Consider the following 27,952-nt stretch of genomic DNA (forward strand, 5'->3'; position numbering starts at 1 on the left):
TGAGAAGCAGTGATGTGATTCAACAAGAGGACTTCATCATCTTTCCAACAGATTTCCCTTCCAAAGTCTTACAGGGGATTTCCAAAAAATTCATTTTCCAAAAATCCTACAGGGGAAGCAGCATGATGATATGATTAAATGATACGATGATGTGATGGATGCCCTGTTCCTGGAGACATTCTAGGTCAGGCTGAACAGGACTCTGAGCACCTTGTTTGAGATATAGGTGTCCCTGTTTATTGGAGTGCAGTTGGACTAGATGGCCTCTAAGGGTCCCTTCCAACTCAAGCAGTTCTGTGATACTATGCTATATGACATGCTGAATGCTGCTGTGTGCAATGCAAGCAGACAGAACTGTATCTAGACACTTGATCATCATTTGCAATGGCAAGCAAAATAAAACTGCTTTAAATAATCTTTAACAGGAAGCATTAGCAGATTCCGTAGTCTGTGATCTACCATGCTGATTAAGATTTGGTATCTTTCATATGTATAAAAGAATTTCTAGCAGGAGTTTTGCTTCAAGTCATCCGTATAGATGTGATAATTCCCAAAAATAAGACTTAGTAGAAATTGAATGTAGTTTTTAAAACCGTGGCTTTGGTTTGAGCTTCTTTGTTCATGTTTTTAATTAGGAAGAGGGAGAAGAATGGTGATTTGTTTATTTCTTTTCAAGCAGTGTGCTGAGGAACTGGTTAAACGAGAAGGCCCACCTCATTTAAAAATGGGCTGTGCTCTATCTGTAAATAGGTTAATGAGCACATCTCCTGCAATGAATAAGGGTGGCATTGTTTTACATTTGCTAACACCTACTACTTTTATGTGTCCTGCCCGTGTAAAATCTCTAGCAGTAGGAAAAAGAAATGATTTCTTACAGAGCATTTGGCAGGAAAAAGGGAAGGGAGGGGAGAGGAAGGGAGGAAAAGGGACCACAAAACCCAGCAGATTTCATCCTAATATTTATATATTGGCTTGCAACTTTTCACAGGATGACAGAATCCCCTGGGGTTGGCAGGGACCTCCCTCTGGTGGTCACCTAGTCCAATCCCTATGCCCAGAGCAGGGTGTGCTATAGCAGGCTTCTTGAGAACGTTTCCAGTTAGGTTTTGAATATGCCCAGGGATTGTGACTCCCTGGGCAGCCCGTTCCAGTGCTTCATCATTGTCAGATTTTTATTTTTTTTTAATTTAAATTGAAATAGAATTTCTGTTATTTCAACTTATGCCTGTTGTCTCTTATCCTTGTCAGTGGTCACCTCTGTGCGCATGGCTCTGCCTTGTTTCCTGCCTCCTACCAGTATTTGTACATGTCAGAAAGATCCCGCTAAGCCCTCTTTTCTCCAGGCTGAACAGTTCCAGCTCTGGCAGCGTTTCTTGGCATGTCAGATCAAAGCCTTAAATGTCATAATGGCTCTTTTGTTTATTGCAACTAACTTTTACAAATTAGAAACCAATTCATTTCGTAGGCGAGTGAGGAACTTAAAAAGCACATTTACAAATGAGAATGAAGAAATGGACGAAGTAATAGTGACTTGAGTACAGTATACTGTTACTGTACCACTAGTTAAGCTAATATTTTTGCCCTATCTTCAATTTATATCTTCTATAGAGAATTAGTCATAGTTAATTATTGTCATTATTCATAAAATTAGCTGTTATCTTCTTCTCTTTACTATGAGAGTGGTGAGGTGCTGGAACAGGCTGACAGAGAGGCTGTGGATGCCCCGTCCATCCCTGGAGGTGTTCAAGTCCAGGTTGGATGGGGCCCTGGGCAGCCTGGTCTGGTATTAAATGGGGAGGGTTGGTGGCCCTGCATGTGGCAGGGGGTTTGGAGATTCATGATCCTTGAGGTCCCTTCCAACCTAGGCCATTCTGTGATCCTACAGTTTAAATCCCTTCACTTGATTAGGCAATAATTCTCACTACTGCTATTAATGTGCAGTGTACCTTGCTCCTCTTGACATACGAATCTTCTTCATATACATCACGAGATAAGCCAAAATCAGAGATCTTCATTTTGCGCCCTTCTGCCACCAGTACATTCCTGGCTGCTAGGTCACGATGGACAAGCTTTTGAAAGAAAACCAACAACAGTATTTATACTTCTGAAGGAACATACTGACACATCTGTCTGTCACAAGGACACGCTCACATCACTATCACACAGCTCTACCTTCATTTCTGCCAGGTACTGCATTCCTCGTGATATCTGCCATGCAAATGATATCAGATCTCCCATTGTTAAAGCTCTCTCATCGGGGTTATCCAAATAACTCGAATTCCTGTTGCCATCACTACCCACGTAGCTTGGTCCCACTTTCCGACTTTCCCTGAGAAAACTGCGCAAGGAGCCATATTTAGCATATTCCACAATTAAATAGAGCGGGCCTGGAATAGACACACACACTGGTAAGTTAGCAATTAATCACAGAACCATAGAATCATAGAGTCACTCAGGTTGGAAAAGACCTCAAAAGTCATCGAGTCCAACCACAACCCAACCATACTGCCCTAACTCTAACAACCCTCAGCTACATCATGTCCCTGAGCACCACATCCAAATGGTTTTTAAACACATCCAGGGATGGTGACTCAACCACCTCCCTGGGAGCCTATTTCGGTGCTTAAGAAGGTAGTCTTTTTTTTTTATTCCTTTCCAGAAAGGCCTCTTCTAATCAACACATTATTTTTAACAGTCAGAGGATCCAGACACCTCTGTGCTCAACATAAAAGGCACTGAATGAGCCACGAAATATTTCTAACTTATATTCTCTATGAGCAAATTTCAGCTCAAATCGAGCCATAATTCAGCCAGTAACCTATTCCCTCATCTGGATAATTTGAGGTTGAATAAAGACAACCTTCATAAAAATCACATCTGTGAAACAGCCTAACTTCGAAAAACTCATAAAAATAAATGGATAAATAAATAAAAAGCAAAATTCTTTTCTGTAGCGCATGATGCTGAGCTCATAAAGCTAATTCCAATGTTGTATTTAAGGAGCCTTTTCAGAGTGCTTAAAAACAGTCTGACATTTCAATCCATTAGTTTCTCCTCCCCGTTATCCACATGAATAATATCCACTCCGAGTTTTAATGCTAAAGACATTTGCCTGCTCTATCAAAACCCTCCCACTCCATACGCCAATGAATTAGCTTGATATTGTTTAAAATCCTGTGACTCAGTAACAGTTCACTTCCTTAGGGATGAAAAGATGCATTGTACTGGAAAGAAAAAAAAAATCCTGCCCTGCTGGTTCATTACCTTGCTAAGACTCAGAGAGGACTCAATCCTGAATTATATTCTCTGTCTATAAATAATAGTGCCATCTGCAACAGAACTGGGTGGGCAAAAAAGGCAGGCCTTAGCCTGAAGTTGCCACATACATACTGTAATTCTAGGCTGCAAAAATCACAAAGTCTTTAAGGGAGAACAATCACAATTAGAGACACAAAATGAGGAGAATTGCTTTGCAAATTCATTTAATGTGAACAGAAATTATTCAGATCAATTCCTATGCACAACAATGAAAATTGGAAGTTATAATAAGTAGATCTGAAAATTTCCTCCCTCTTAAAATATACTTTGCAATGACTGTGGCTTTTAACAAATCCATCTTAAGAGAGCTTTGTGAAACAACAGCAAAACTCAGATGTCAGTCAAACCATCAAGCTAAATTTTAACAGAGGGATCTGTAGTTATTAAAAGGAGATGTCACTCTCTGAACTCAGGCATCGAAGTAGTTATAGAGTGAAAGTATAAAAAGTATATGGAGTGAATAACAGTAACTATAATGAAAGCTCCATTAGTATTTAAGAAATAATCCATTTTTGAAAAGCTGTACTGAGCATCAATGTAATAGAAAAATACAGATTGTGAGGAAGACAACTGGTATTACAATTGTTGACTTCAAGATAGCTTCAGATTCAAAATGAATACTGAAGTTTTCATCCAAATAATGAGCTTCTAATATTTACCATCTTGACTGCAGGCTCCGTAAAGTTTGATGACATGAGGATGGTTCACCTGTTTCAAAAGGTTGAACTCTGAAAGCAGATCTCGCAGCTCGCTCTGGGAAGCATTTTCTGCAAAAGATGTCCAAAAACACAGCTCTGTTTAGGAAAGCATTATCCAGAAGTTCTCTACACACCACCTGAAGCGTGAGCATCAGGTTTTTTTCCAGCCATTTCTCCTAGAATTACTAAGAATTTAGAAAAGTCATTGTCCTGCAGTTGTTCATATCAGGACCAGGTGAATAAGATACTGCTGTGCTGACTGGGTGACATGCAGTCATCACCACCCCCATCCAATACAAATGACTACATCAAGAGAAGGTCATCCCACAATCAGGATCAGTGTCTTTAACATCTTGCAGATGCAACAAAGTTATTACAAAAGACAGCAAATTTCTAGAGTGAATCAGAGCAAATGAATATTCAGAAGAATACGAAAGCCAAAACCTTGTGCTGACTGAACAAAAGACTTGCTCACTTAGCTCCCTGTAATACAACCTTTTCTTTCTATACAGATTTTCTAATGGAATAAAACTCTACCTATCTACTGGCTTACACTTGCAGCATATTTCCAGATTTTGGAGTTCAGAAGCTAAATGTATGGCTCAGATTGATTTTAGAGGGAATCATGTATGCAGACTTTGCTGATGTCTGTGGCAGTAGTGTGACAACATGCATGTTTTCTTAGTCTTTCAAGCATTTTATTTTTGCAAAATTCTTTGTACAATTTTTGAACACTGAGTTTTGAAGGAAATATTATTCATAAAGACATCATAGTTCAGTGATCTCCTTTTGTCTGCTTCATCTTTTATGTCACTGTCACACTGAATCTCCCTGTATCACTCTTACAGAGTGTCATTATTGAGCAGCTTGCAGTCACGTACTCACACTTACTTAATGTTAATAAAAACCAAGGTCAGTTTATGACCTTTGTTACCAAAGTGTATTTTTTACCATGGAGTCATTAAGTACCAAAGGACCCATTTACATATCCATTTAAAACATGTGTGCTAATAGATCTACCCAGTTACAATTTTTGATTCTGTTCTTCTGTATGTCAGTATCAGTCTGCTACATATTGTCTGTATGCACATAAGATTCTCTATGAACTGTCTGCATACAATTATATACATATATATATATATATACAGTCATATCACAGGACCACAGAACTGTCTGAGTTGGAATGGACCATTCAAGGTCATCTAATCCAACTCCCCGGCAATGAACAGCGTTACCTACAGCTACATCAGGTTGCTCAGACTACTGTCCAGCCTGACCCTGAATATCTCCAAGGACTTAGAGAGAACCTCCACTCATACTTCAAAGCACCTTAGTCAGGGAGTGTTAGTATTTGATAGTTGCTCACTACTGTTAAGGAGTACAAATAGTAATCATTTATCTAAACCAAAACTGAATGATATGAACTTAATGTCTACGAAAATATTTGGTTTGTCGAGTCTTGTGTAACGTGCAAGAAAAGACCAAATTTCTGTGGGGCCCTTGTTTGCCTGTCTTCTGAGAAACAACCTTCTAGAGTGCACAAATTGAGATAATTATCTCTGAAGCTTTGTGCCACTTGTTTTTAGCAAATAGCAAACGATATCTATTTGGTTGTTGGTTGGCATTAACCACTTGAATTTTATCTTGATGAGGACTTTCATATCATACAGGATTCATATGCACAAAGTGGTAGAAATGGCCTGAAAAAAATCTTCCTCTGTTCCTTCTAACCTCCATCCATAGGTCCAAGTCTATTTTGACTCAACTAATTCCTTACAGTCCTCCTTTCCCTGCCCAGAGCACTGTACAAAGTTCACAAAGTAGGAAAAGTCCTACCGTAACCACACAGATCAGGAAGGAGACATATTTTATGCAATAAGCAGGTCTTCTCTACTAACTTACTGACTAAAGATCAAACACAGAGTCCCTAATGCTAGGCTGAATAACCCTCTGCATATGAGGATAAAGCTAATTCTGTTGTACATAACAGGGAAAGGATGGACATGTTGGCCTGATCCAAAATAACCATTCTTTATTCCTGGCAGTATTTTATAGAGTGCTTGGGACTAATGCAATCTTTCTTATACTTGACGAAAGTTAAAACAATAAAAGATAAATATTTCCAGCAATGCCAAATGTTCTCCGCCATAAAGTAGGAAAACGAAATTTCAAATGACTATGTGCAAAGTCATTTACATTACAAAGGGATTCATTAGAGCCTGAAGCATTACTGTAAATGTCAGACCAGTTTATTTAAATAAGGTGCTTAAAATAAAGGGCCACTCCTTCCTACTGTCAGTTCTGCACTTAATAGCTAGGGAAAGCTGAATGTTAAATCATCTGCAAGTAAAGGCAACATTTTTACCACTATGTCTTGGAATCTTAACTCAGTCCCACGTTGCTGATGACAACACATTAGGAAATCAGTGATACTCAATGCACAAATGAATATGAAATGAAATAATGCCTAAGAAAAACCCACTTAGAACAATACACAGGTTGTTACCTGAACACTGCAGGAACTGCTTGACTGGTCTTCAATTCTGAAAAGACTTAGATCTATGTTTTATACATATGATCTATCTCCTCTGAACCTTTTGGAATGTAGCAAAGTGCTTCATAATGCATTTACTCCTTTGGTGAAATGATGGAATATGCAGCATCTTTGCTCTCAAGCAACAGAAGATGGATTTTTTAAAAAAGACTTGTATGGATATTCAGCTTCAGCTAGCTGCCCAGCTAAAGGAATTGTCTTGTATCCATAAGCCTTTCTGAAGGTTCTTGCTTTCCATCTTTGTCCCACATATTCCTAGGTGCCTGTTGTATAGGGACTATATGCATTTACATGTTTTAGTACACCAAACTACAGAAAAGGACAGTTTTAGCATTCATTTCAGCCCTTCGTCTCTAATGAATAAACGAGGAAGGAGCAAGGAAACAAGTTTAAGCATTTCCATTGACCTCCTTCACCATCATTTCTTATCTAGCAATGCTGTCATTAAAAAACAGGCCCAGGGGTGGCAAAAGCTGTGGTTTACATGCCATGGATTCAGCTTCTACCTGCAAAGCACAGTAATACTGGAGAGTTCCCACTTCAGAGACCAAACAAACAAAATATATTCTTCACATTTTTCTTTCAATGTAATTTCTTTTTTATCATATGGGATAGAAATAGATATATGTGGGGCTGAAAACTACTACAAAGAGACAGAGACGAGAGCTCGATGTCTCAAATTATTATCTCAGCATAACCTAGGCGTACATTTTTTCCAAGCTTTAAAGTTTTATGAAGACACCAAAGAAAGCACTAGGCTATTAAATCTGAGTATGGAGATTCACCTAGTAGTTGAAAAGTAGATCAGAAAGTAGACAGAATTCTCAAATAGAAAAGTAAGTAACTTAATAGGCCTATTATTTCTCTTGCCAGGATTATAACGTGATTTATTTTAAAAACTCTGCTAACTACATAGAGGTAAAAAGAAAATCAGAAAGCATTAGCAAACCCTGCAATATTTCTAGTAATGCAAAATAAAATGAAACGCATTTGCTCCGTTAAGACAGAGAGCCCTTGAACATCATGAACTAAAACTGATTGTGGATATCACTTATTTGCATCAGTGTGATGCTAGATCCCCTCAAGTCAGAAATTTGTCAGCATAAACATCTTCTGGAAGAAATGGAGGCTATGGCACCAGTTGTTCGTAGCTGACCTTTTAATTTCATAGTAGCCCATTTTAAAATCAATGCAGAGGTTGCAACAGTTTTTTCCACTTATTTCAGAAGGAGGGGGGAAGGTACCTTTTAGCATTTTCACTGCCACAGTAGTATAGCCAGCTCTCCCCTTAAGCCTGAAAGCTGTCGCCTTGACAACCTTTCCAAATTCTCCTTCTCCAAGAGTCTTCCCTAGAACCAGGTTCTTCCGAGGGAATTCCCACTTTGGATCTTCCTGCAGAAAAGAAAAGGAACCTTATAAGAATGGATCAAAACAGGAGCGTCTAGGGACACCAGAATGTTCAACAGGAAATGTTTCTTCAGGAGTAGGTGTGCTTTGGTGTACAATTTTGGGTGGCCTTTGTTATTTCTGAGTGCGTTGCTCAGAAGACTTCTAAACCTCTAAGCATTTGCAAATGTTTTACCATTATCTTGAAATTACATCCTTCAAAAAGCCTGTGGGTAACAGATTATATTTAAAAGGCTTGGAAAGTGGTTACAAATGAAACAAAGTGATGAAGAATAAATGCCTGCTTTCAGAATAACTTTGAATATGTGATCTTACACTTCAGAGAGAAGTTAATCAATTTTACTTGCAGAATAAGGCAGAATAAAGTTGGTTAGACACAACAGTCCTCCTCTTAGGAAATGAGTGTTACTGAGCTTTACATTTGCAAAATGGTGACAGATGTACACACCAGATTAGACAGTAAACAGAATACAAAGGCTGTGAAGACCTCAGCATAAACCTCCAAACAGATCTGATGTTGTCACATATCATATAATATGGCAGTATTTCTCTACTGCATTAGTATGTGAAAATGCACCAGCTGAAAGTGATTTACCAACACAGAAGAAGCCAGAGTAAAGATATGACAATTTGACTGGACAAAGATTCTTAAAGTGTGGGTAAGATTCCCATGCCAACTCGTACCTATAGAATATAGGTATATATGAATATAAGATAATCAAAACCAGATCTCAACCTTTTTCTTTTTTCTCCCTAATCTTATCCTTGCTGTGACGCTATGGCTCATCACAAAAATTACAAACCTACTGATTACTAGCTTACATTTAGATTATTATTTTAACAATCTTACGTTAAATGTAACAATTTAAACAATTATATTACTTTAATAATGTCAAATTACATTTATTTTAAAAAGTGGCTCAAGTTGTAACGAACGATACGTTATAATAACACACAGTAAAAACAGGGCTATATTTTCCTTGTGCAGTAAATTATATGGTTTATTCAATTACTATATTCAGTTCCATCCACGTGCTCACCACCTCTGTTTTAGTTATCTAAGTTCAATGTTTCTCTCAGGAGATTGCATTTCCATTTCTGCACATATAAACACCATTCTTTGTGGACAAGGCAGATACGGGTGTAAAATGAAATCTGGCTTACCGGTATCTTAAAGGTGTCTACAGACACCTGGTTCTCCATGGAGTCTAAAGAAGGCCGACGGACATTAGTAGAAGAATAACTGATGGGATACGATTGGGCTGGGCGCCGGAATGTCATTTCTGCAGAGGCAATAGGTGGTTTTGGAGAATTCTTGTGGTAGCGATGGATGAAATAGGAAGAAAGCAGCACCGAGATGATGAAGGACAACAGCACTGCCCCTGCTATCACAGTCTTGCACACTTCATCACAAAATTGCTCTGTGGACCAAGAACAATGTATTAGAACTTCGCTTGCTGTTTCCAAGTTTTGATTTGGCAGATGAAGCGGCACACACAGGTACAACAGAAAAAGAACTCAAAATCATTTAAAAAGTTGAAGGAAAATCTGATAGGTTTTTCTTCAAAGAAGTTTGAAAATATACCCATTGCACCTATTATTTTTTTTATTATTATTATTACTTTGGATACCAGTAGGAAATTGAATGCTTAACTGCTTGTGTAAACTGTCAGGATAGCTAGCTTGATCCCATACTCCTTGTCTTTGTAGATGCAGTTACTGCTAAGACTCTTCTTTAAGACCCAGCCTGCCATATACTGATCTTCTGACACTACTCAGATGCCTGTAGGCATGTGACTGGATTTTGCTTGTGGACAATAGCTTATGGTAGAACTACACAGCAAAATAAGATCATCTTCAAATGTGAATTCTAATTCATTATTATGTCATTTGTTGGACATAAGAAAATACTTCTCTTCATCTTTTCAGACTCTAAAGAAGGAGACTGAATATTTCTGCTTTGTAGTTAACAAAATGCTTTTTGTGAAAATACTCTTATGGTGCAAGTTTATATGTAATATGCATTATTTCCTCCACATGCACTACCTGATCTTTTCCAAAAGCACCTTCATCTTTCTTTGCAGGTAGGATTTCTTTAAGCCCAAGTGCCCCTAAACATCGCTCCTAGGGAGTTGTTTCATGCAGGAACTGAGAGATGCAGCATACTGTCCTTACATTGCTTTTCACCAGGAGACTCTGACCTCAGCTACACAGATAACTTGGTAATGTTGTCTGGAAGCTGTACCTCTTAAAACAGCTGGGAACAGCAAATCATTTTCTGCAACTGGGAGGGGAATAAGTGTGAAGATAAGGCCCCAAGATTTATGCTTCCTGTTTTATTTTAATGCCTGTAGAAAATTTATTTATTGAGGTATATTCTTACCAGTTCAGTTACATAAATGCTAATAAGAAACATAAAATAATTTGCAATAATAAAACCAATTTTAAAATAACAGTACTTAATCCTCATTAATCTGTTCTGAGGAACCGTAAAGAGCTTTTACATTTAAACAAAGGAAGATGTTAAAGTAATCCACTCCTCCTCCTCACACAATGGCTGTTGGCTATCTGACATTTTGAAGCTGAGATTTCCAGAAGTGATTAGGAGGCTGGAATTACTTGAAAGTAATAGAAGTCATTATTCTAATTCTCCTAGGTGTCTTTGCAAATATCAGGTGAGTCGTACTGAAATGCAAATACTGCCAGAGTGCAAAGGATGGCCAACCTGTTCTCTATGGATAAAAAAAGAATCTTTAGCGAAGGTCTGAAGTAACCTCCCCCTCTGGAGGTTTTCGGTCTCCATGCAGAAGTCAAGGTGCCTGTTCTGAATGGATTTTATACTATCAGCTTCAGAATAAAGATATCGCTCAATAGGATATTGTAAGGAACCAGATATATTAATGCTTATTAACAAATCCAGAAATTTAGACTTTGCATGTATACAGATGGGAGATAGAAAAAAGGAGGGAAAGAATAATATGGGCAAGAGCAGATGACAACTTACCCTTGATATCATCTTTCTCACAATAACAGTTCTGTCTTGGGAAGCAGTAACAAATCCCATGTCCTGACTTAATTCCAAGATTTCCAGTGCCTTTGCCATGACCACCAATAATATTTCCATCTAATCAAAGACAGAAACAAGATTCTCACATGACATTAAATAAAAAATAAATAACAATTTTAAAAGATAGCTCAATGTTTTCCACAGATTCATCCTAGTATGCATCTGTAAACTGACAATGCAGCACAGGGCAATGATAATGACAGTGATTTCTGAGCATTGGAGTAGATCTAAAATGCTGACATTTCTCAGGTCCTGAAATGAGAGGATATTGGGCTGCTCGAATCTCACCTGTTATTCCCATTATGGAAGACTCTGGATTAAAATGTATATATAATAGAAATAGAATAATTATGTTTGCATTGTGTAGTTGAAACACATTCCTAATTTCACGTACACCATATAACATTATGTACAATCCCATTATTTAGTGCCAAACTTCCACCTCAAATGATCGTATCATGGCTGTTCGGACTTCATTTCCTCATAAAGCATTACAGTTCTGTATCAGCGATGTCTTTTACATTTTCAGATCTCCCTAAAATATTTTCTCTAGTCTATTTATTTCAGTTTCTCTCTACCATGGTCTTAGGTATTTTTTTCATGCCTGAATTGCTGCATAGCCCTGTGGTATAGTGTAGTCAGCAGTCTACAGCCTTGAGTTTTGTTCCTGGTTCTGATGCCAATTTCATCTGACTTTGGGAAAGCCAGCATATTGTTCTGCATGTTGTTTGTTCCATTATCAAAAGGAGATAACAATAGCTAGTTACGTCTGTAAAACGCTGTCATTCAGAGAGATCCATCTAAACCTTAAAGGGATTCAAAAGGTGAATAAGATATATTCAATGCAGTCGTATTACTCCAAAACATTTTCTTCCTGCCCACCTAATTTGATAGCAGAATGAATGACTCTTTTTTTTATATTTCTTTGAATGTTTAACAGAAATCTAGGAGGAAGATATTTTTGCAGTAAGGCAAGCAAACATCCTTCTTTATCTAATGTGAAAACAACAACTTGTATCCAAGCAAAACAGACAGATTTTGGTCATCTTTCCAAGAAGGCCACACCTATTAAATTATACCCAGCACAGTATGCTAATCTGGGGTATGATTGAGTCACTGCTGAGTCACAAAACTTCTTGTTCAGAGCACTGTGGATGTTCCCAAAAATTCCACCTTATGCCCTCACCAGTCAACTTCATTTATTATGATAAGTTTCCATTAGCCTCAGAAAAATCAGAGGACCTGGAAAAAGGGGGAAGCAGAGGATAAGTAAGTCCTATCCAAACTGTTCTTGAGCAAGGGATTTGAAGACAGTTTTGTGTTGTTTTTTTTTAAACGCAGCAGGGAAAGAATGAACATGTTTCGACCCACAGTGAAAACATGGAGCTTCCTACATGTATTCCAGTCAGCCATAAATGTGTTTTTCACCAATTCACTGCTGGTAGGGAAATTCCAAGAATTATCGGTGTTATTTTGAATTGTGTAGTGTTTTACTTACTCCTGCTTTAAATCATCAGTTGTTTCCTCTGCCCTGTTGTGGGAAAGAACTTTCCCTGCTTCGTAAATGTTTGGAAAAAGGAAAAACAGTAATTCTATCCCAAGCCAAGTAGAAACTCCAGAAATTCAACAAGTAAGAATACTAGTTGTCAGACACAACCAAAGGCAGAAACAGATTGCTGCTGAAAACAAAGGAAGGTAGAAGCATAAAGACTTTATTTTCTTCCATTATCAAAAAGCCAAAATTCAGAGAAACCTACAAAGATAAGCTGTTTCGTGCCACTGCCCCTGAAACAGTTACAGCAAGGAAGTGTGTTGTTCAGAATGCTGTTAGGTTGCCTCTATTTGATGGGCACAGTTCTGGCTGTTTCAGCTGAGTGCCCCTGAATGTAATATTCATAGCATTAGAGTATGTGAAAAAGCAACGCTGGGAATCAAGCACATAGCCATTATAATGTCAGATGAATTATAAAAACAAGTATTTTAGCAACTGCATGTACTTAAAGAATGTCCTTGATCTTAATGCATCTGGGGCTTTTCTATTTATTACTTGTCATTTCCAAAGAAATGTTCTCTGCCAGTAAAATCTGATATAATGGCATTCCTGTACCTCTGAGCTCCCAAAACACTCTCATTTCTCCCTCTGTAAATATATTGGTTTTGGGCACTATCCCAGGTTCTGAATTGTACCAACTCCCATATAAAATTTTCCAATTCAGACATTAAAAAAGCATACACAACATCTTGAAAGCTTCCCTTACTTGCCTGCTTCTATTATCCAGTAAGCCAGTATTTCTTTTAGGCTTCTGTCAAGCAAAGCGTCTGATGCTATAAATGTTGCATACTTATGTCTTAGCACTACAGACCCTGGCACAGATATTTCCACTTTTAGAATGACAACTGATTTCTGTTATTACCAAAAAAAGTAATTCTTTTCAGATGATTAGAGAAATTACTTGCATTCACTTCAACCATTTCTGACACTTTAAAGATTGGGTTTTATGCACTCTAATGTAATAATGTGATAAAAGTAATTTAAAATACACAATCACATTTTTTTTTCATGTGAGAAAGACAACGATAGTTGATTATTAATTTATTTTCATAGAGTAACTTAGGTTCTAGACTATGATAAAACAGCAGTTCCTCAAAGGCTTCTTTTTAAAATGTAAATTTGGAGCGTACAATGCCATAGCCAAGAACCATTAAGATAGCTATGTCTTTATCCATCAGTTAGATAGCAGATGCTGTATAAAAAGATCCAATTAAAAGCAATCATCTCGTAATAGATTTAAATTGCAATACAGTCTGTCGTTTTGCAAGCCTTTGTTATCTTCAGGGTGACTTGAGAACGTGAAGCTATGGGCAGCTATGAGAGCAAGTGAAATGCAGACAGATGCGCTGAAGAAAAAAACACACACATTTCAATTCTCCCATTCCTAAATGCTGTTCATGTGAACCTCTGCACGTACCTTCAAATAGAGAGGGAATAATTTTGATGGTTACTAGTCAAATAAGGCCAGGTGCACTTCTGAAAGTGACCCTTCTTGAGCACGTTTGGTTTTAAACTGGAATTTATTCCTACTTATTTAAATAGTAGTGCAAATAGGCAGCATTTTTATTTCTGTGTGCCAAACTTTGGAAATATGGCGTTAACTTGCATAATATCAGTATTTATTTAAGTAAATACCTGCACTGAAGAACACTACGTGCAAATTAAGAGGGGAAGCAGAGTGATGAGAAAGAAACCCTACCTTGCTCTGAGAGCCAAAAGGTGTTAGCTGACTGGCTTCAAAATAATAAGATGAGTCCCCATAAACTTGACACTCTTGTATGATTCATATGCAGATATAATAATGCAGAAATAAATACGTGCAACATGTAAAAGTATCTAATGCTAAGAAAGTAGAACTTAATGAACAGTGAATTGTGACACAAAAAGGCCAAGCCTAAAGCATTTCCATACTTGTGCAGTCCTGGGGGCAAATAGCTGGATCTTTGCTCTCCACAATATCACAGGTGCCATCTGGACAAGTCTTGATACTTGGGGTGCATGTGGAATAGTTTGTGGTGATTCCTATTAACAGAAAAACAGACAGCTGCATAAACACCACAAATACATCTTCCAAATTCAACTGATGGTTGCAGAGCTTTAAGTTGTCCATTCCAGTTAAACTGATACAAATCCAATCTGCAGTCTAGCACCTTGTGTTACAAGTATCATGTTCAATCTACCAGAAAGAAGAGCAAGGACCATTCCAAACGAACATCATTTTCCTTCCTACAAAGAATGAATGTTCCATTTGGGTATTATGTTTTACGGGGGATTTTCGCTTGCTTGTTTATTTTTACCACAGCTTCTGGGTAGTTCACTATGCCATGTTGTCCATCTAGAATAAATCAGTTTATATTCATGGAAGTCAAAAGCACAGCTATAGCTAAAGAAGAACTTGACTTCATACAAGAGATACAAACCTTTTCCACTCCCCTGTCTCCACTGGCATCTTCCTGTTAGCACTCCCAGGCCACCACACTCTTCACATTCAGCAAGGTGCTTACTCATAGCACAAGAGTCAGGGCAATCCTCTTCTTTTTTAAAAACTGTTGGGAAGAGGGCTTGCTGTCAAATCAGTATAAGGAAAATGAATATACAAGCAAGTTAGATCAAATCATAAGGGAAATTCCTTTCTTCGGGGCAGATAGAAAGAAAGGAAAGATGAGGAAAGAGAGGAGAGAGTGAACACTGACCTAAGTATCAATTAGTTCATGTAACACTTAAAAATTCAGGTGTTACTCTTCCATGAAATTAAACAGTAAGATCATGATAGCATGGTCATTGCTTGATGGCACACTGTCAATGCCCAAGACAGCAGAAATGTGCACTTTGGTTACAGAAAAATGGGGACTGTAAGGGCTTAAAGCTTCAGTAAGAACTTTCATCTAAGTGAAAATGTTTTATACTGGGGAATAATAAACAGGAGCCCAAGAGCAGCGCTTTCAAATGTGTGATTTCAGACAGCACAAGGTTCTCACAAAAAGTCCTCTGCAGGCCTTTTTTTTCCCTCTCCCTTAACTCATTCACTCTTGCTATAGGAGTTTACGATATGAAACAAGGGAAATGCAGAAATTATCAGGTAGTTTTTTAAGTTTCTGCACGAAGTGAATTATTGTTTGGAGGGAAATGCACGTTTTCAGCGTAACCATCTTCTGCTGCAGAATGTTTCTAACACGCTCTGCCCTAACGACCTTTTCATTAAATTTAAGTCAGTGAAATTGCTACACGAATGTTAAGCAAAATTTAACAATATCTAAATCAAAATGGTAGGGGAAAGTAGGGAGAGAGAAATAAGTCCAGTTAGGCCAGAGATTTGTGACTTCATACGATTATGAGCATTAGGAATCACATACGATACACCACTTTACATGCATTAGTTCTTGGACAAATATCTGTTGCAATTGGGTCTGAATCAGAACACCAAATAAAAACAAATTTTGCCATCTTTATCTTGTAGCTCAGGCTCAGGTACTTACCAGTTCCTTCTAATACAACAGTGAGAAGGGTTTTGGTATGTTTCCTGCTCTGCTTGTCTGTAGCTTGGACAGTGTATTGTATTTCTTTGCATTTGGGTCTAAGTAGCACAGAGGAATCATTCACATAAATGCTTCCGTATTTGTCTTCTCGGCCTTGAAGTATGCCAACAACATAGCAGCTTACATTGGGGGAGAGCAACTTGTAGGTGATATTCACACCACGGAATTTCATACAGTTTTCGATGCAGATTTTTCCTATCTAGGCTCAAACACCAACAAAGTAGTCATAGACAACAGAAACAAAACCACACATCAAAAATATTCCGCGCTTTACAAAAATCCCTAAAAGAAAATGAAGAATACTTCACCGTGCACAGTTCAGCATTTAATTTGTCTTTATACATTTTGATATTTTAACATCAATGCAGTACCTGAATCACAGAATCGTCTATGTTGGGGAAAAGTCCACCAAGTTCATCAAGTCCTACAGTAAACTTGACATACTGAATCCTCTCAGTAAACCGTCTTCCTTAGTGCTGCGTCCACACATCTCTTAAAAACACCTCCAGGGATGGGGACTCCACCACTTCCCTGGGCAGCCCATTTAACCACCCTCTTTCCTTTTTGATGGCCAATCTAAACCTCCTTCAGTGCAACCTGAGGTCTCATTGCATCCAATAGTTTAACACCTGAGAAAAGAGACTGACAGCTTCCTCTCAGCAGTCTTTCAGGCAGTTCTAAAGAGTCTTGTCATCTCTCCTCAGCCTCCTCCCAACTAAACAGCCCCAGTTCCCTCGGTCACTCCCTGTAAGTCTTGTCTCCTAGGACTCTTCACCAGCTTCACTGCTCATCCCTGCACTTGCTTGAGCAGCAGCTTGTCGTGAGAGGCCCAAAACAGAACGCAGCACTTGAGATGCAGTCTCATCAGTACTGTAGACAAAAATACAGTCGCTTCCCTAGTCCTATTGGCCATGCTATTCCTGATTCAGGCCAAGCACATCTGTCAAAGCCATGAGTTGCAAGAGTCTCCAAGAAAATACTGTGTGAAACAGCATTGAACACCTCATCTACTGAGCTAATCCTTCAAATGCGGTTTATTCAAGTCCTTCAAAAGTGATTCATTCTCAGTAAGAAAGTGGGGTAAAGGATTACCCATTGTCTTTTGTGTAGCAGAGGAACCAACAAAAGCTTTGGCCAAGAAACGCGATGATATCTGGTGCCTGCTGCTGGTGGTAGGCAATGTTCAGTGATAGCATAACCCTACGATTTGGGAAAGTCTGGGTTCATTCCCTGCTCTGCCAGGCTGATCTGTGAGAAAAGCTCATATTTCCTTGAGAAAGCAAACACTTCAGTGTGAACAAAGCTGAGAGTCTTCTCAAACGACAGAAATAGAAATTGCTAATATGTAGGTTTTGTAATATTACAGTCAAAAGTTTCTGGCCAGCAGAGTTTTATGAAAGCCTTAAAAGGAATAAGAACCTCACTGTTTCCCCTTTGAATTTTTTTAAACATATTCATCTAAAAATGAAAATATGTGGATTTGCCATATTTGATTTTCTGCCTGCCAGAATATGTATGCTAAAGCAGTCTTCAGTCCCAAACAATTCATCTAATAAGCAATGGAATGTAAAAACCTGTCTCTGGTCCAGCTCCTATAGGAACTGATCCAAAGCTCACTTTGGTTTTTCCATTTACTAGAGTGGGATTCGGATCAGATCCGGAAATCAGCTTTCCTTGCAGGAAAAACCACAATGCGAAGGATAGGGTATTTAAGAGGACTTTGTGATGAATTCTTTTCAAAGGCTTTGGTTAAGATATGTTTTCAAGTACCACTGCAGCTGGTAAAAAAGCTTATGTCTACATCTTGGCTTTAGTATTGTTTTTAAAGAACGTAAAAAACTATTTCTTTTTTTTACTAATACATTTTCCTATGAAACTGGTCTATTTAAAGTCAGAGAGGATGCTCTTGTAATCTTAGAAGCATAGACTGTCATAGGACAATCCTACTTAATCTCATGTTCCCATTCATGCAACTGACTGGTCTCTTGGCACCATGTGTTGGGTTTTGTTTCTTCTCTTTAGTGGCAGTGACAGTAGCTTACAAAGACTATTAAAGGAATCAGAAGCTGGGCTGTTTCTGGTAGTTCGCTTCCATGCTGTCTCCTCCCTACATCATGCTGGGACTGGCAGAAAGAAAAAGACAAGACTGGAACTGTTTGTAAAATCTGTCTAGACACAACGTCTAGACAGGTCCCATCCAGGACCACATCATCTTAGTTTTGATGTTGCATTGCAATTGGCAATGTGTATTGCAACTGCTGCTGTGATGCTTTCATGATGCAGTAAGAGAATACAGTGATGTACCATGGCATTAGTCCTTACAGTGACCGCATTGAAACTGTCTTTTCTTGCTATCTGTCATCATTTCTTTGTACAAGCACTCTCTTTTGATCAGAGACCACGTAAAGATGGGGGTACTGAAGAGCAGAATGTCCTTACTGTAGAGCACGGACCAGTATTGCTTTCTTTCTGTCACTTCAGGAGAAGCAAAAAACGCCCTCGTCAACAATTTTCTAAGCCAAATATGGGCCTTCCCTTCTTGCCTTGTTCTATTTGGGAAAGCTCAAGCTTATAACTTTGCTCTACCCTGCACGTTCTGGATCTCAAACAAAGCAGGGCTTCGCCCCATGGAAAGAAAGTAGACACAGACAACTCATCTTTTTTGTGAGGAGGGTAGAAAATAGCCTGATAATCAGGGTTACCATTAAAATACAGTGGAGGTATCTATAAAGACTCATTTTGTAAGACACCCAATAGTTAATTCAGAAATATCATTAGCAGAAATAGGAACAGAAAAATCCGTCTTTTGAGCTCCATAGTTTAATAAAGTCTGGGTAATGATAATGTTCCTCTTCACTGAATTCCAGGGACATTTGGACATATAAGCTCTTTAAAAATCTCACCCTATATTATTCATCATTTAGCTCAGTAAATGTCAATAGGGCTTTAGGTTCTTTGATAAGTTAAATGCCAGTGGGCAAGCCTGTACCATCAGGCCATGCTTCTGTTATTCAATTCATTTAGTTGCTCAGATAGACAAATGGCATCAGCCCAGCCGTTAATCATTTCTTCACGCTCTTGTGTTTTCCTTAGGGCAAGAGACAGTTCAGCCTTCATATTGATTTGGCTCAGTACTTTTCCTCACTGCTCTGGCACATCATGGCTAATTATGCAGACAACTTTAATAATGTGAAGTGCTGGGGACTAAACAGCTTATGTCGACTTGTGCTCCAAACCTGACCACACTTGGAAGTTCAAATACGGTCTCAGAAATATGTGGAAGATAGTTTAACTGATCAAAAAAATCATCTCCAGAGCCAGGATGAGTTTTGAATTTTGATGGTCTAGAATCAGAACAAAACCTCTTTATGAATTTACATTTAGGCAACACAAAAAGAGATCTCTTCCACAGACCTGGAGTTCATATGAGAAACGATTTTTCCCTGCTACTACTGCCACCCAGTGAAACTGCATCATTACTGAAATGTGCTATTGCTCCCAGAAACCCTAACATTCTTTTTCAAATGTATGACTATTTCAACAAAACATAAAAAATTATAGCTTTCAAATGCTAATTTGTTTTAGTTACGCCATTCTGGAACTAAGAAACTATATACTATCAGATTTTAAACACACACATCAGACAATCCAGCGCAGATACAGATGGTTTAACCAAATTTAGTTTGGACAGTAGAGAATGAATTCAGTAATTCTTAATAACCCTATACATGTACGTAATGTCTGATTGTACATGAACACAAAAAAAACAATTTTTATAGATCGATGCAAACCTAACAGGTTTCCCCACTTTTTACAGTTACAGTCGTAGTGAAACATACATGGAAATTAGCAGCATTTTTAGATGCTAAGGGCTAGACTATGACTACCTTAAGCATCTTCATAGTTACTTTTTCTAGGATGGAAACCAGTGATTTCATGCCATCTCTAGGCAATACTTTTCTACACTACTGAGAATAAATCATTCACAATCTACTGCTACCAAAAATACCCCAAATTTAAAGTAGAAGTATTGTGACAGTTCAAAAAGCACAGAATATGCTCTCCAGCTTCTAACAGACCGCAGAGTTTAAAGTTGCAGTAAGGAAGGAATCACAAAATACCCTATAGCAGTCATTTTCCTAAGAAGCCTGCTATGTGAACACACTTGGAATTTTTTCTATATTTAGGCTCTGCTGTGCAATCTAGGGGTAAAATGCCCCATGACTAAGCAGCAGCATTTTTATTGGTCTCTCAAGAGCTAACACCATAGTGCATTCCATCAGATTAAATATATAAACATGAATTATACTCAGCTTTCCTTTCTTCTTATAACCAGTCAGAGTCTTAAAGATGAATAAAACTGAATTCTTCCTTAGAAGACTCCTAATGAACTGGTTTTCTCTGCACTTGGGATGGTCATATTTTAGTTTCAGTCCTTCTCTCTGTGCAAATACACTAGTAGCATTACAGCTTTATTTAGTTATGAGAAGTGCTTTTCAGCAGCTCCCCCAAAATGGCCCCTCATTGATGTTTTTAATAATCACTTTCATAACACTACCTGTATTGAACTGCTTCCTTATTAATGTACATGTTCCACAGCAATTACATTGCAATTTTCTCATGATTAATGTCAACCTGTTAGAAGGTGTTTCTGGAAGGCAATATTAATAGCAATGGTGGTGATTAAACTAAATTGAGGGTTAAATTAGGAAATACATTAATTACTGACTAGCCATTATGGAGAGAAAAGATATTAACATACTGGAAAATGTAGAGCTGGGACTCCAATTGGTAAGGCAAACATTTTTTTGCTGTTGACATTTTTCCAGCTATCTGCATAAGCAGTAATGGTTGCAAGTTCCTCTGAATATAATACACACTTCTATTTCTGCTTATCAGTGTTTCCACAGATAGTTTCTATTCTGCTGTTAGGCCATGCAAGAGCTATGGTCCAGTCTACCCGATATCCACCATGTCAATATCCAGCAGCAGCCACACTGATGTCACGTTTTTCATTGATTCTACTTAAAATAGAATTGTACTTAAATTAGTCAATGCTTTAACCACGTGCCATTGGAAGAACACGTTTATGTGCCAACTCTGGAAGAATTCCTGAAAGCTTTGTGTAAGGTTAAAAAAAAAAAAAAAAGTAGAAATAAGCTCAAGTGTTCCACAGAGGGAGATAGAAATGAGCATGTAATTGCTGAAAATAAACAATTAGGAGTGAAATAGCAATGATTATGCCAGTATAGCCAAGTCAACGAGGAATAAACAAAAAGCACTTTTGAAATACTCGTATTTCATATCTCATATGCAATTTCAGACTGTACCTTGAAACAAAGATAGCTAAACTTCACGTGCATACAAATTAGAGTCAGTATCAAGAAACAGAATTTAGATAACCTACATTTCACTCCCGTGCTGTATATACTGGCTCAGTTTCTAACAGAGTGAAGGTATAATTAACTCAGATCTTACTTGTGCAAAACGTTGAGCGTTTCGGTTTACTGTGAAGCGATAAGTTGTGTTTGGAAACTGAATGCTGACAGGGAGGATGGAGACATTGAAATGAAGCATTACTGATCTTTCTGGGCCATTAAATTCTGTGTCGTTCACCAAAACATCCAACAGGAAGAAACGATGCTCTGTGACTGAAATACTTTTATTCAGTACCAGTTCTGCAAGAGAAAAGATCAGTCTGTTACAGACCCACATTATCTCAGAATATGTTTTTTGATACTGCACTTCCCTCCCCAAATTAAAAACATCAAAGCTATTGCTAACAGGAAACAAAAGCAGGTAGAAATATGCTCCTATGGATTTATTCTTTGTGCTACTCAAGAGGTTTGAAGAGGTATGATGAGGCGGTCTTCCCTTCAGACCTTGCTGAAAAGCCTATGATCACAACCTCTTGCTTCTCTGTACTATGAACTTGGTCCCATATTTTCTCTATCACACAGATGTATCGTTTTTTTTCAGCACAGGTTTAAAGCTATGTGTTTTGCTTAACTTAAAATCCCTCCTTCTTTGGCTTAATATTTACAAACTGCTTGGAAGAGTTAAATAGCAGTTGTCAAGTAACTTTTTTATTTGAAGAAAGAGACCTTACTGTATTCATGTTGAGTTCCCCTCACTTGGCTGCCATTTGGGCTGAAGTGGATTTCTTCAAAAATGTGCTCCACCCGAAATGTTTCATTTATCCATGGATCGTCAGTAATTATTGTTCCTGTGTATTTCTTTCTGCTGCTTTCAAGGGGATAAATAGGTGTGGTGTCCGCATCATACACAGTTAGCGTTGCAAGGACAGTTCCCTGGAAGGAAATCAGAAATGACATTGCTGAATGATCTTGAAGTTTTCTTCCTTTGACATGCATTTAGGAGATTAAAATTGGTCATATAAAACCTTACAGCTTTCACTCAGGTTCACTCTTACATTCAAATCCATTTTAAGCTTCAGGAAACCACTGTTTCTGTTATGGTGTTCTTCTCCCAGGAAATACATAGAAACATTTTATTACAGCAGGTTAGTATTCAGGTTAGTATTCACAGCTACTTCCAGAGCTCAAGGAGGGACACCTTATCTGGTCTCAGTGTTAAGTTTTTTGGATACAGCAATCTCCACTTAATCCAGTTCAAAGATAGGCGCTTGGGTGAATTAGTGAGGAGCACTAATTCAAGCTTCAAAATGCACTGTTCCCAGCTTGTGCAACTAGGAGTACTCAATCCATTTACTCTTTTTCTTTTTCTTTTCTATTAACTAATGAAACATCTTTCCAAACAAATATTTAATGATGCAGAGAATGGCAACTTTCCTGATAAGGAAAAAAAAACCAACCACAGAACAATCAACCAACAGTCAACAAATAACTGTAAGTGACACCTTGGCAATCTTCTTTTCAACTAGATTTTGCTTTGGTCATTATAGTTAGGGAGAGAGGATCAGGTAATGCAAGGGCTCTGGTTTGTGCATCAACTCCAGTACTTCAGAGCTCCCAGTCTTATAAGCATGTTGCAATAAAATTGATGAGTACGCGTGCTACAGACATCAGTCCCAGAGAATCCTTAACTGCTTATGTAGTGGTGAAAAAGTGTTAGATGGTTCAAAAGAAAGACAGCAGACACCAAGGTAGTGGTGAAAAATACACTGCAATATAATTATTTCAGTCTGCATCTAAAACACAATGCCAAACATTTGAGGTAGGAAGTGAGTGCACACATACATCTATATTTATAAATAAATTTCAAGAATAGTATATCATATTTTAGAATTAATATTTAATCAATATCATTCTACAGTATTACTTACGGAGCAGGCAAATAATATGTGCAATTAAAAGACAAGGAAATAAAGTCACACTCATCAAACTTACTACCTGAAATGACAGAAATGGTGTCAGCTGTCTGTCTTCTGTTTAATTTACTAGATTGCATTTTCTACCTGGACATCGGATCCACATAGCTTTAAATACTTTTATTAGCAATTCTGTAGTTTGAGGCTTATTTAGTTAATAGAAAACAATGAAAGTTTCCGAATGTAATGGTTTTTTTTCCACTGCAAATTGACAGTGAAACAGTATATTCTGAACACTTTTCGGGCACATAATTTCAGAGATACTATACTACTTTATAAAATAGTTTAATGATAATTTCCCTTTTTCTCATCCAGAGAAAAGTGAAACTCACAAATCCTAAAGTTCTCAAAAGCAAACAGGAGTTGCTTTATGACCAGACAAACGTCATACGTTCATGGGCATCTTGTAGGTGCTTGTTCTAGTCTGGAGGTGGCAGCAAACTCCTAAAATCATTCTTTTCTCTTTCAAACTTAACTATGAGCAAAACATACTCTGAATGGAAATTTGACTGCAAAACAAGGCTGCTGTTATGGATTAAAAATCCTCTCATGAAATATGCATCATTTAGGCCCATAAAGAATTTTCTTATGTATACCACTGCCCAATTAGGTAGGAAGAGCCAAAGAGCCCACTTGTACACTTGTCTACTGAAGCAGTGGATGTCCATGTGCAGAAGGCACACAGAAAGACATTCAGGGGTTCAGACCTCATGAATGATCACCTTGGCACAGTTAAGAATAAGTAGGAGGAGGGCATTAAAGCAAGATCCTTGATGTTAGTGACCCTCCCTACATTCACTGCACTCCTGATTTCAGGGACCAAATAAAGGGGAACATCACCTCTTTTCTGTTGAACTCCACGACAGCATCTGCAGTGTCGGTGCCGTTGGGAAGGAAGGGAGGAGAGTCATCTTCATCTAAGACATTGATGAGGAAGGGCACCTCAACCTCCATTTCCCTGAAGCCTTCTCTCACGGTGCATTTGGCGATCAGCTCGTATCTCTCTCTCTCCTCTCGATCCAGGCGCTGTGTTACACTCACACCGGTGGTGTTCTCATTGTACCGGAAAGGCAGGCCTTCGGCTGGAAAACATGGTCACAACATAAATAGGGACAGTCACTTCCCATTACAGAATTCTGATAGTTTTCTTCATTAATATTCTTTTGCAATAAATCCATTTACACATCAGGACCGCGTAACAAAAGGCAGACTAGGAAGTGAAACAGAAAAACAAGCCGTGGAGCTGTATTAGGGTAGGCAGAAAACGTGGAAGTTTCTGCTGTCTAGATGAAGCACAATTTAAAGGTCAGAAGGAATATCGCCAGTCTTTTCTTCCCAGGTATAAACTTCTAAAACCCATCTTTCCCTTGGGAAGGAGACAGTCCTCCTTCCCATCCTTTCTGTATAATTCAAAGGCAAAATATTCAGGCTCAGATCACATTCAAAAGGGAATTTACTTTAGAGAAACAATCTAGAGGATCTACTACAAGAGAGACCTTAACAGTGCAGCTGTTTGCATCTATTTCTGGGTCCCATGAGATTCAGTTCCAGTTTTACCTGCCAACAGTTTGTAGGTAATGCTGAGATTCTGACACAGATGATGAACTGAGGGTAGCTGGAGCTGATGAAATGTACCAGGGGGCTTATTCTCCTTGATGTGAAAGGAGAGATCCATTTCTGTGAAGCAAAGCTGCCTTGCTGTCAGTGAACCGCAAGCTGGTGCAGTAGCATTGATCAAAGAGAGCACAACTGTGGTACGAGTAGCAGAGTCACATTCCTTCTCTTGGAAAGGGTGGGATGAGAGGAAGACATACAGCATCACCTTTGATAATGGCATCCAGTTTCCTACAGCTTCAGAAAGAACACACCAGACAAAATGTTTTATGACAGACAACCCATTTCTCATACACTTTTTGTGCTCTAGTCCATTATTTCACAAACAACTGCATAGTTCTGTTACATAACAGCAATTCTTGAATATATCATTTGCTGGTTGGAAGACTTTAAATCTTAAACCTAGCAATCCCAGAAAGCTAAAAACTGATAGTTGTCATATCTCAAGTTTTAAGTTACAGAACCTCACTCTAAATGATACCAGTGTTTTGCATATAAGACACTAGCATATAACAAATCACTGCTAGCAATCAGCTTTTTGACTGTTTTTTGTTGTGGTGCTTTTAAGGGACTAGAACATAGTAGGGTTGTAGTGGGGAGAAAGAGAGCAAAATAGTAACAAATAGACCCCAAACTTCATTAAAATCACAGCGTTGTGACAGTTTATACCAGTTGAAGGTATGGGCTACATTGTTTGGAGCACAATCTGCTTCATCATTCTGAAATATAAAGAGCAGACATTTAAATCAACTTGTGGCATCTGCTAATACACCCTCAAGTCTCAATTATTTTGATTAGCAGCATTTGACTACAGACAGAATGATAGCAATCTCTGCGACAGATCTAATTCACTTGGAAAGGCTCTGTAGTCACTGTGATATGAAAAAAAAACAAGAAGCCCCAAGACTTTCAAGTTGTGGATAGCTGCTCTTCTCTTGCCCAGTTACAAATGGGAATCTGATATTTATGAGCATCAAAAATGCAGAGAATAAGAATGAGATAGTAAGCACAAATGAAGCAGTAAGTGCCTGAAGTTGAACATTTAAACATTAAGGCACCTCAGTCAAAGAGTAGTGCTGACATATGGCCCTCCAACTCATCACTTACTACAGGCTCTCCAACAGCAGAATTTCTGCAACTGATCACAGCAGTATGCCATTAACATCTCATCCATTTCCTTCTCCATCATCAAACGATAATTTCCTCATGGATCAAAATCACCAAGACCAATTTATTGATAGAGATAACTCATTTCAGTAGCTGAAAAGTAAGCTCCCTTAACAAAGCCAAATCTCTTTGAGAGAGGTACACAGCTTCTCACACTTCTTCCAAGAACCACTGGTGTTATTTGCAAATCCATATGAATTCATGTTGCCAGAGTTTGAGGCCTCTTTATGTGAGAGTTTGAAGTAATCTAACTGTGTCTGCGTAGTCACTAAGCACCCAACACTGACACAGCGTAATTGGCTCAGTTTGCATCAGTAGATGAATAAACTGCAAATCTCAATATCATAGTGAGAGTAATTGAATCTGTCTCAGATTAACATTTGCTTCAGCATGCATCTCCTTGTATCTGCTGCAGGTTTTGTTGGGTCTGGTTCTTCATTTTAAAACAGTAGGTGTTGGGTGTGTTTTTTTTTCCCGAATTCAGTGCTTATGCTGATGGATAAATCTCACGCTCTGACGATACTTTAGGAACAGAAATTTCCACTGGAAAAGCTAGGCTTCTTGTACTTACACAGCATGTTAAAGTCTTCTCTATCTAGGCTCTTGCTGAGGTACAGAAGTCCCATTTTTTCTCTGATTTGAAACCAGTGATTTTCATGGGATCTTGCTCGAGAAATGATGAGATTCTGGCACAGATGAAAGTGGGCTGATTCCCCATGTGAATCCCTCAAGGCGTGGATGCGCAGGAGCGGCGTACCTGCTGGTTGGTCAATGTAGACGTTCTCTGAGTACTCCTTTCTGGGGAAGTACAGACCAAAGGAAGCTGCAAAAGAAGGCACACAGCAGGAGAGTTCATTCCAGTTAAAAACATTTTTGCATTGCCATTTTCTTAAGAGAGGCACTTCCAAAGAACTGAAGGCTTCATTTTGTAAGGATTAAGGAAGCATTAAAAGTGATGAGAAAAATGCAGATCCTCATCTGGCATAAATCCGTATAGTTTTGCTGCTTTCAAGCCAGGGACATAACCACCAAAGACCTGGCCCATAGTTTATGCTGAAGTTGCAAAATCATCTACTTTCTGAAAGTAAAACTGATTTGCTATAAGCATGGCCCAGTTCAAGCTGAACACTTAATAAACCTTGCCAGGTTTTACCGAAGTCCATACCTTAAGCTTCAGGTCTTCTTCCTTTATTTCACAGATAATATTCAAATAGGGGAAAAGTTTTTTACGAAATCACACAGTTTAGAAACAAAAACATGTTTTTTGCTGAGAGAAAACACAGAAATTTATCACAGTTTTCTCAAACTTATCCTTGGATCATAAAACCTTCTTTATGTAGAACTTTCTGAGCAAGACAATATAATACTTTCTGAACAGAAAATGGGAGTTGTTTAAAGAAAACTTATATGAAAGTAATAGAAATGCTGTAAATATCAGAGTGAAAAGCTCAGAACTGACTTATCTGTAGAGATGAAGGAGATATAGAACTATTTTTAAAACAATGAATAGGACCGACTGGTTCTTCTCTAGTTTTTTTCCTCTATCACATTACAGGCATTTGCATTTAGTAGGTCTCAGCTGAACCTTGGCGTCCATTTTTTTCAGACAATCTCATTTCACCCATTACTTTGCAGTGACCTTTCTGTCCTTTTCCTATGCCTCCCTTCCAACTACTTCTTGCAAAGTT

The 27,952-nt window shown here is 38.2% G+C and overlaps 1 protein-coding gene across 1 annotated transcript in view; it reads right to left on the reverse strand.

The window, feature by feature from the left end:
- Positions 1-27,427, reverse strand: part of RET (ret proto-oncogene) — a 38,549-nt gene extending 11,122 nt beyond the window's left edge. Inside the window, exons 1-15 of the mRNA XM_031554561.1 lie at positions 27,418-27,427; positions 26,836-27,087; positions 25,041-25,334; positions 24,324-24,565; positions 22,242-22,443; positions 21,611-21,810; positions 16,073-16,331; positions 15,017-15,142; positions 14,508-14,618; positions 10,982-11,101; positions 9,142-9,398; positions 7,815-7,962; positions 3,978-4,085; positions 2,173-2,387; positions 1,947-2,069 (exon numbers count right to left, since the gene is read on the reverse strand). Coding sequence (XP_031410421.1) covers positions 1,947-2,069; positions 2,173-2,387; positions 3,978-4,085; positions 7,815-7,962; positions 9,142-9,398; positions 10,982-11,101; positions 14,508-14,618; positions 15,017-15,142; positions 16,073-16,331; positions 21,611-21,810; positions 22,242-22,443; positions 24,324-24,565; positions 25,041-25,334; positions 26,836-27,087; positions 27,418-27,427 — 2,667 coding nt within the window. The remainder of the gene's footprint in view (positions 1-1,946; positions 2,070-2,172; positions 2,388-3,977; positions 4,086-7,814; positions 7,963-9,141; positions 9,399-10,981; positions 11,102-14,507; positions 14,619-15,016; positions 15,143-16,072; positions 16,332-21,610; positions 21,811-22,241; positions 22,444-24,323; positions 24,566-25,040; positions 25,335-26,835; positions 27,088-27,417) is intronic.
- Positions 27,428-27,952: the final 525 nt, after the last annotated feature.

Source organism: Meleagris gallopavo, chromosome 8 (assembly GCF_000146605.3).
Source record: "Meleagris gallopavo isolate NT-WF06-2002-E0010 breed Aviagen turkey brand Nicholas breeding stock chromosome 8, Turkey_5.1, whole genome shotgun sequence".
Taxonomy (NCBI): Eukaryota; Metazoa; Chordata; class Aves; order Galliformes; family Phasianidae; genus Meleagris; species Meleagris gallopavo.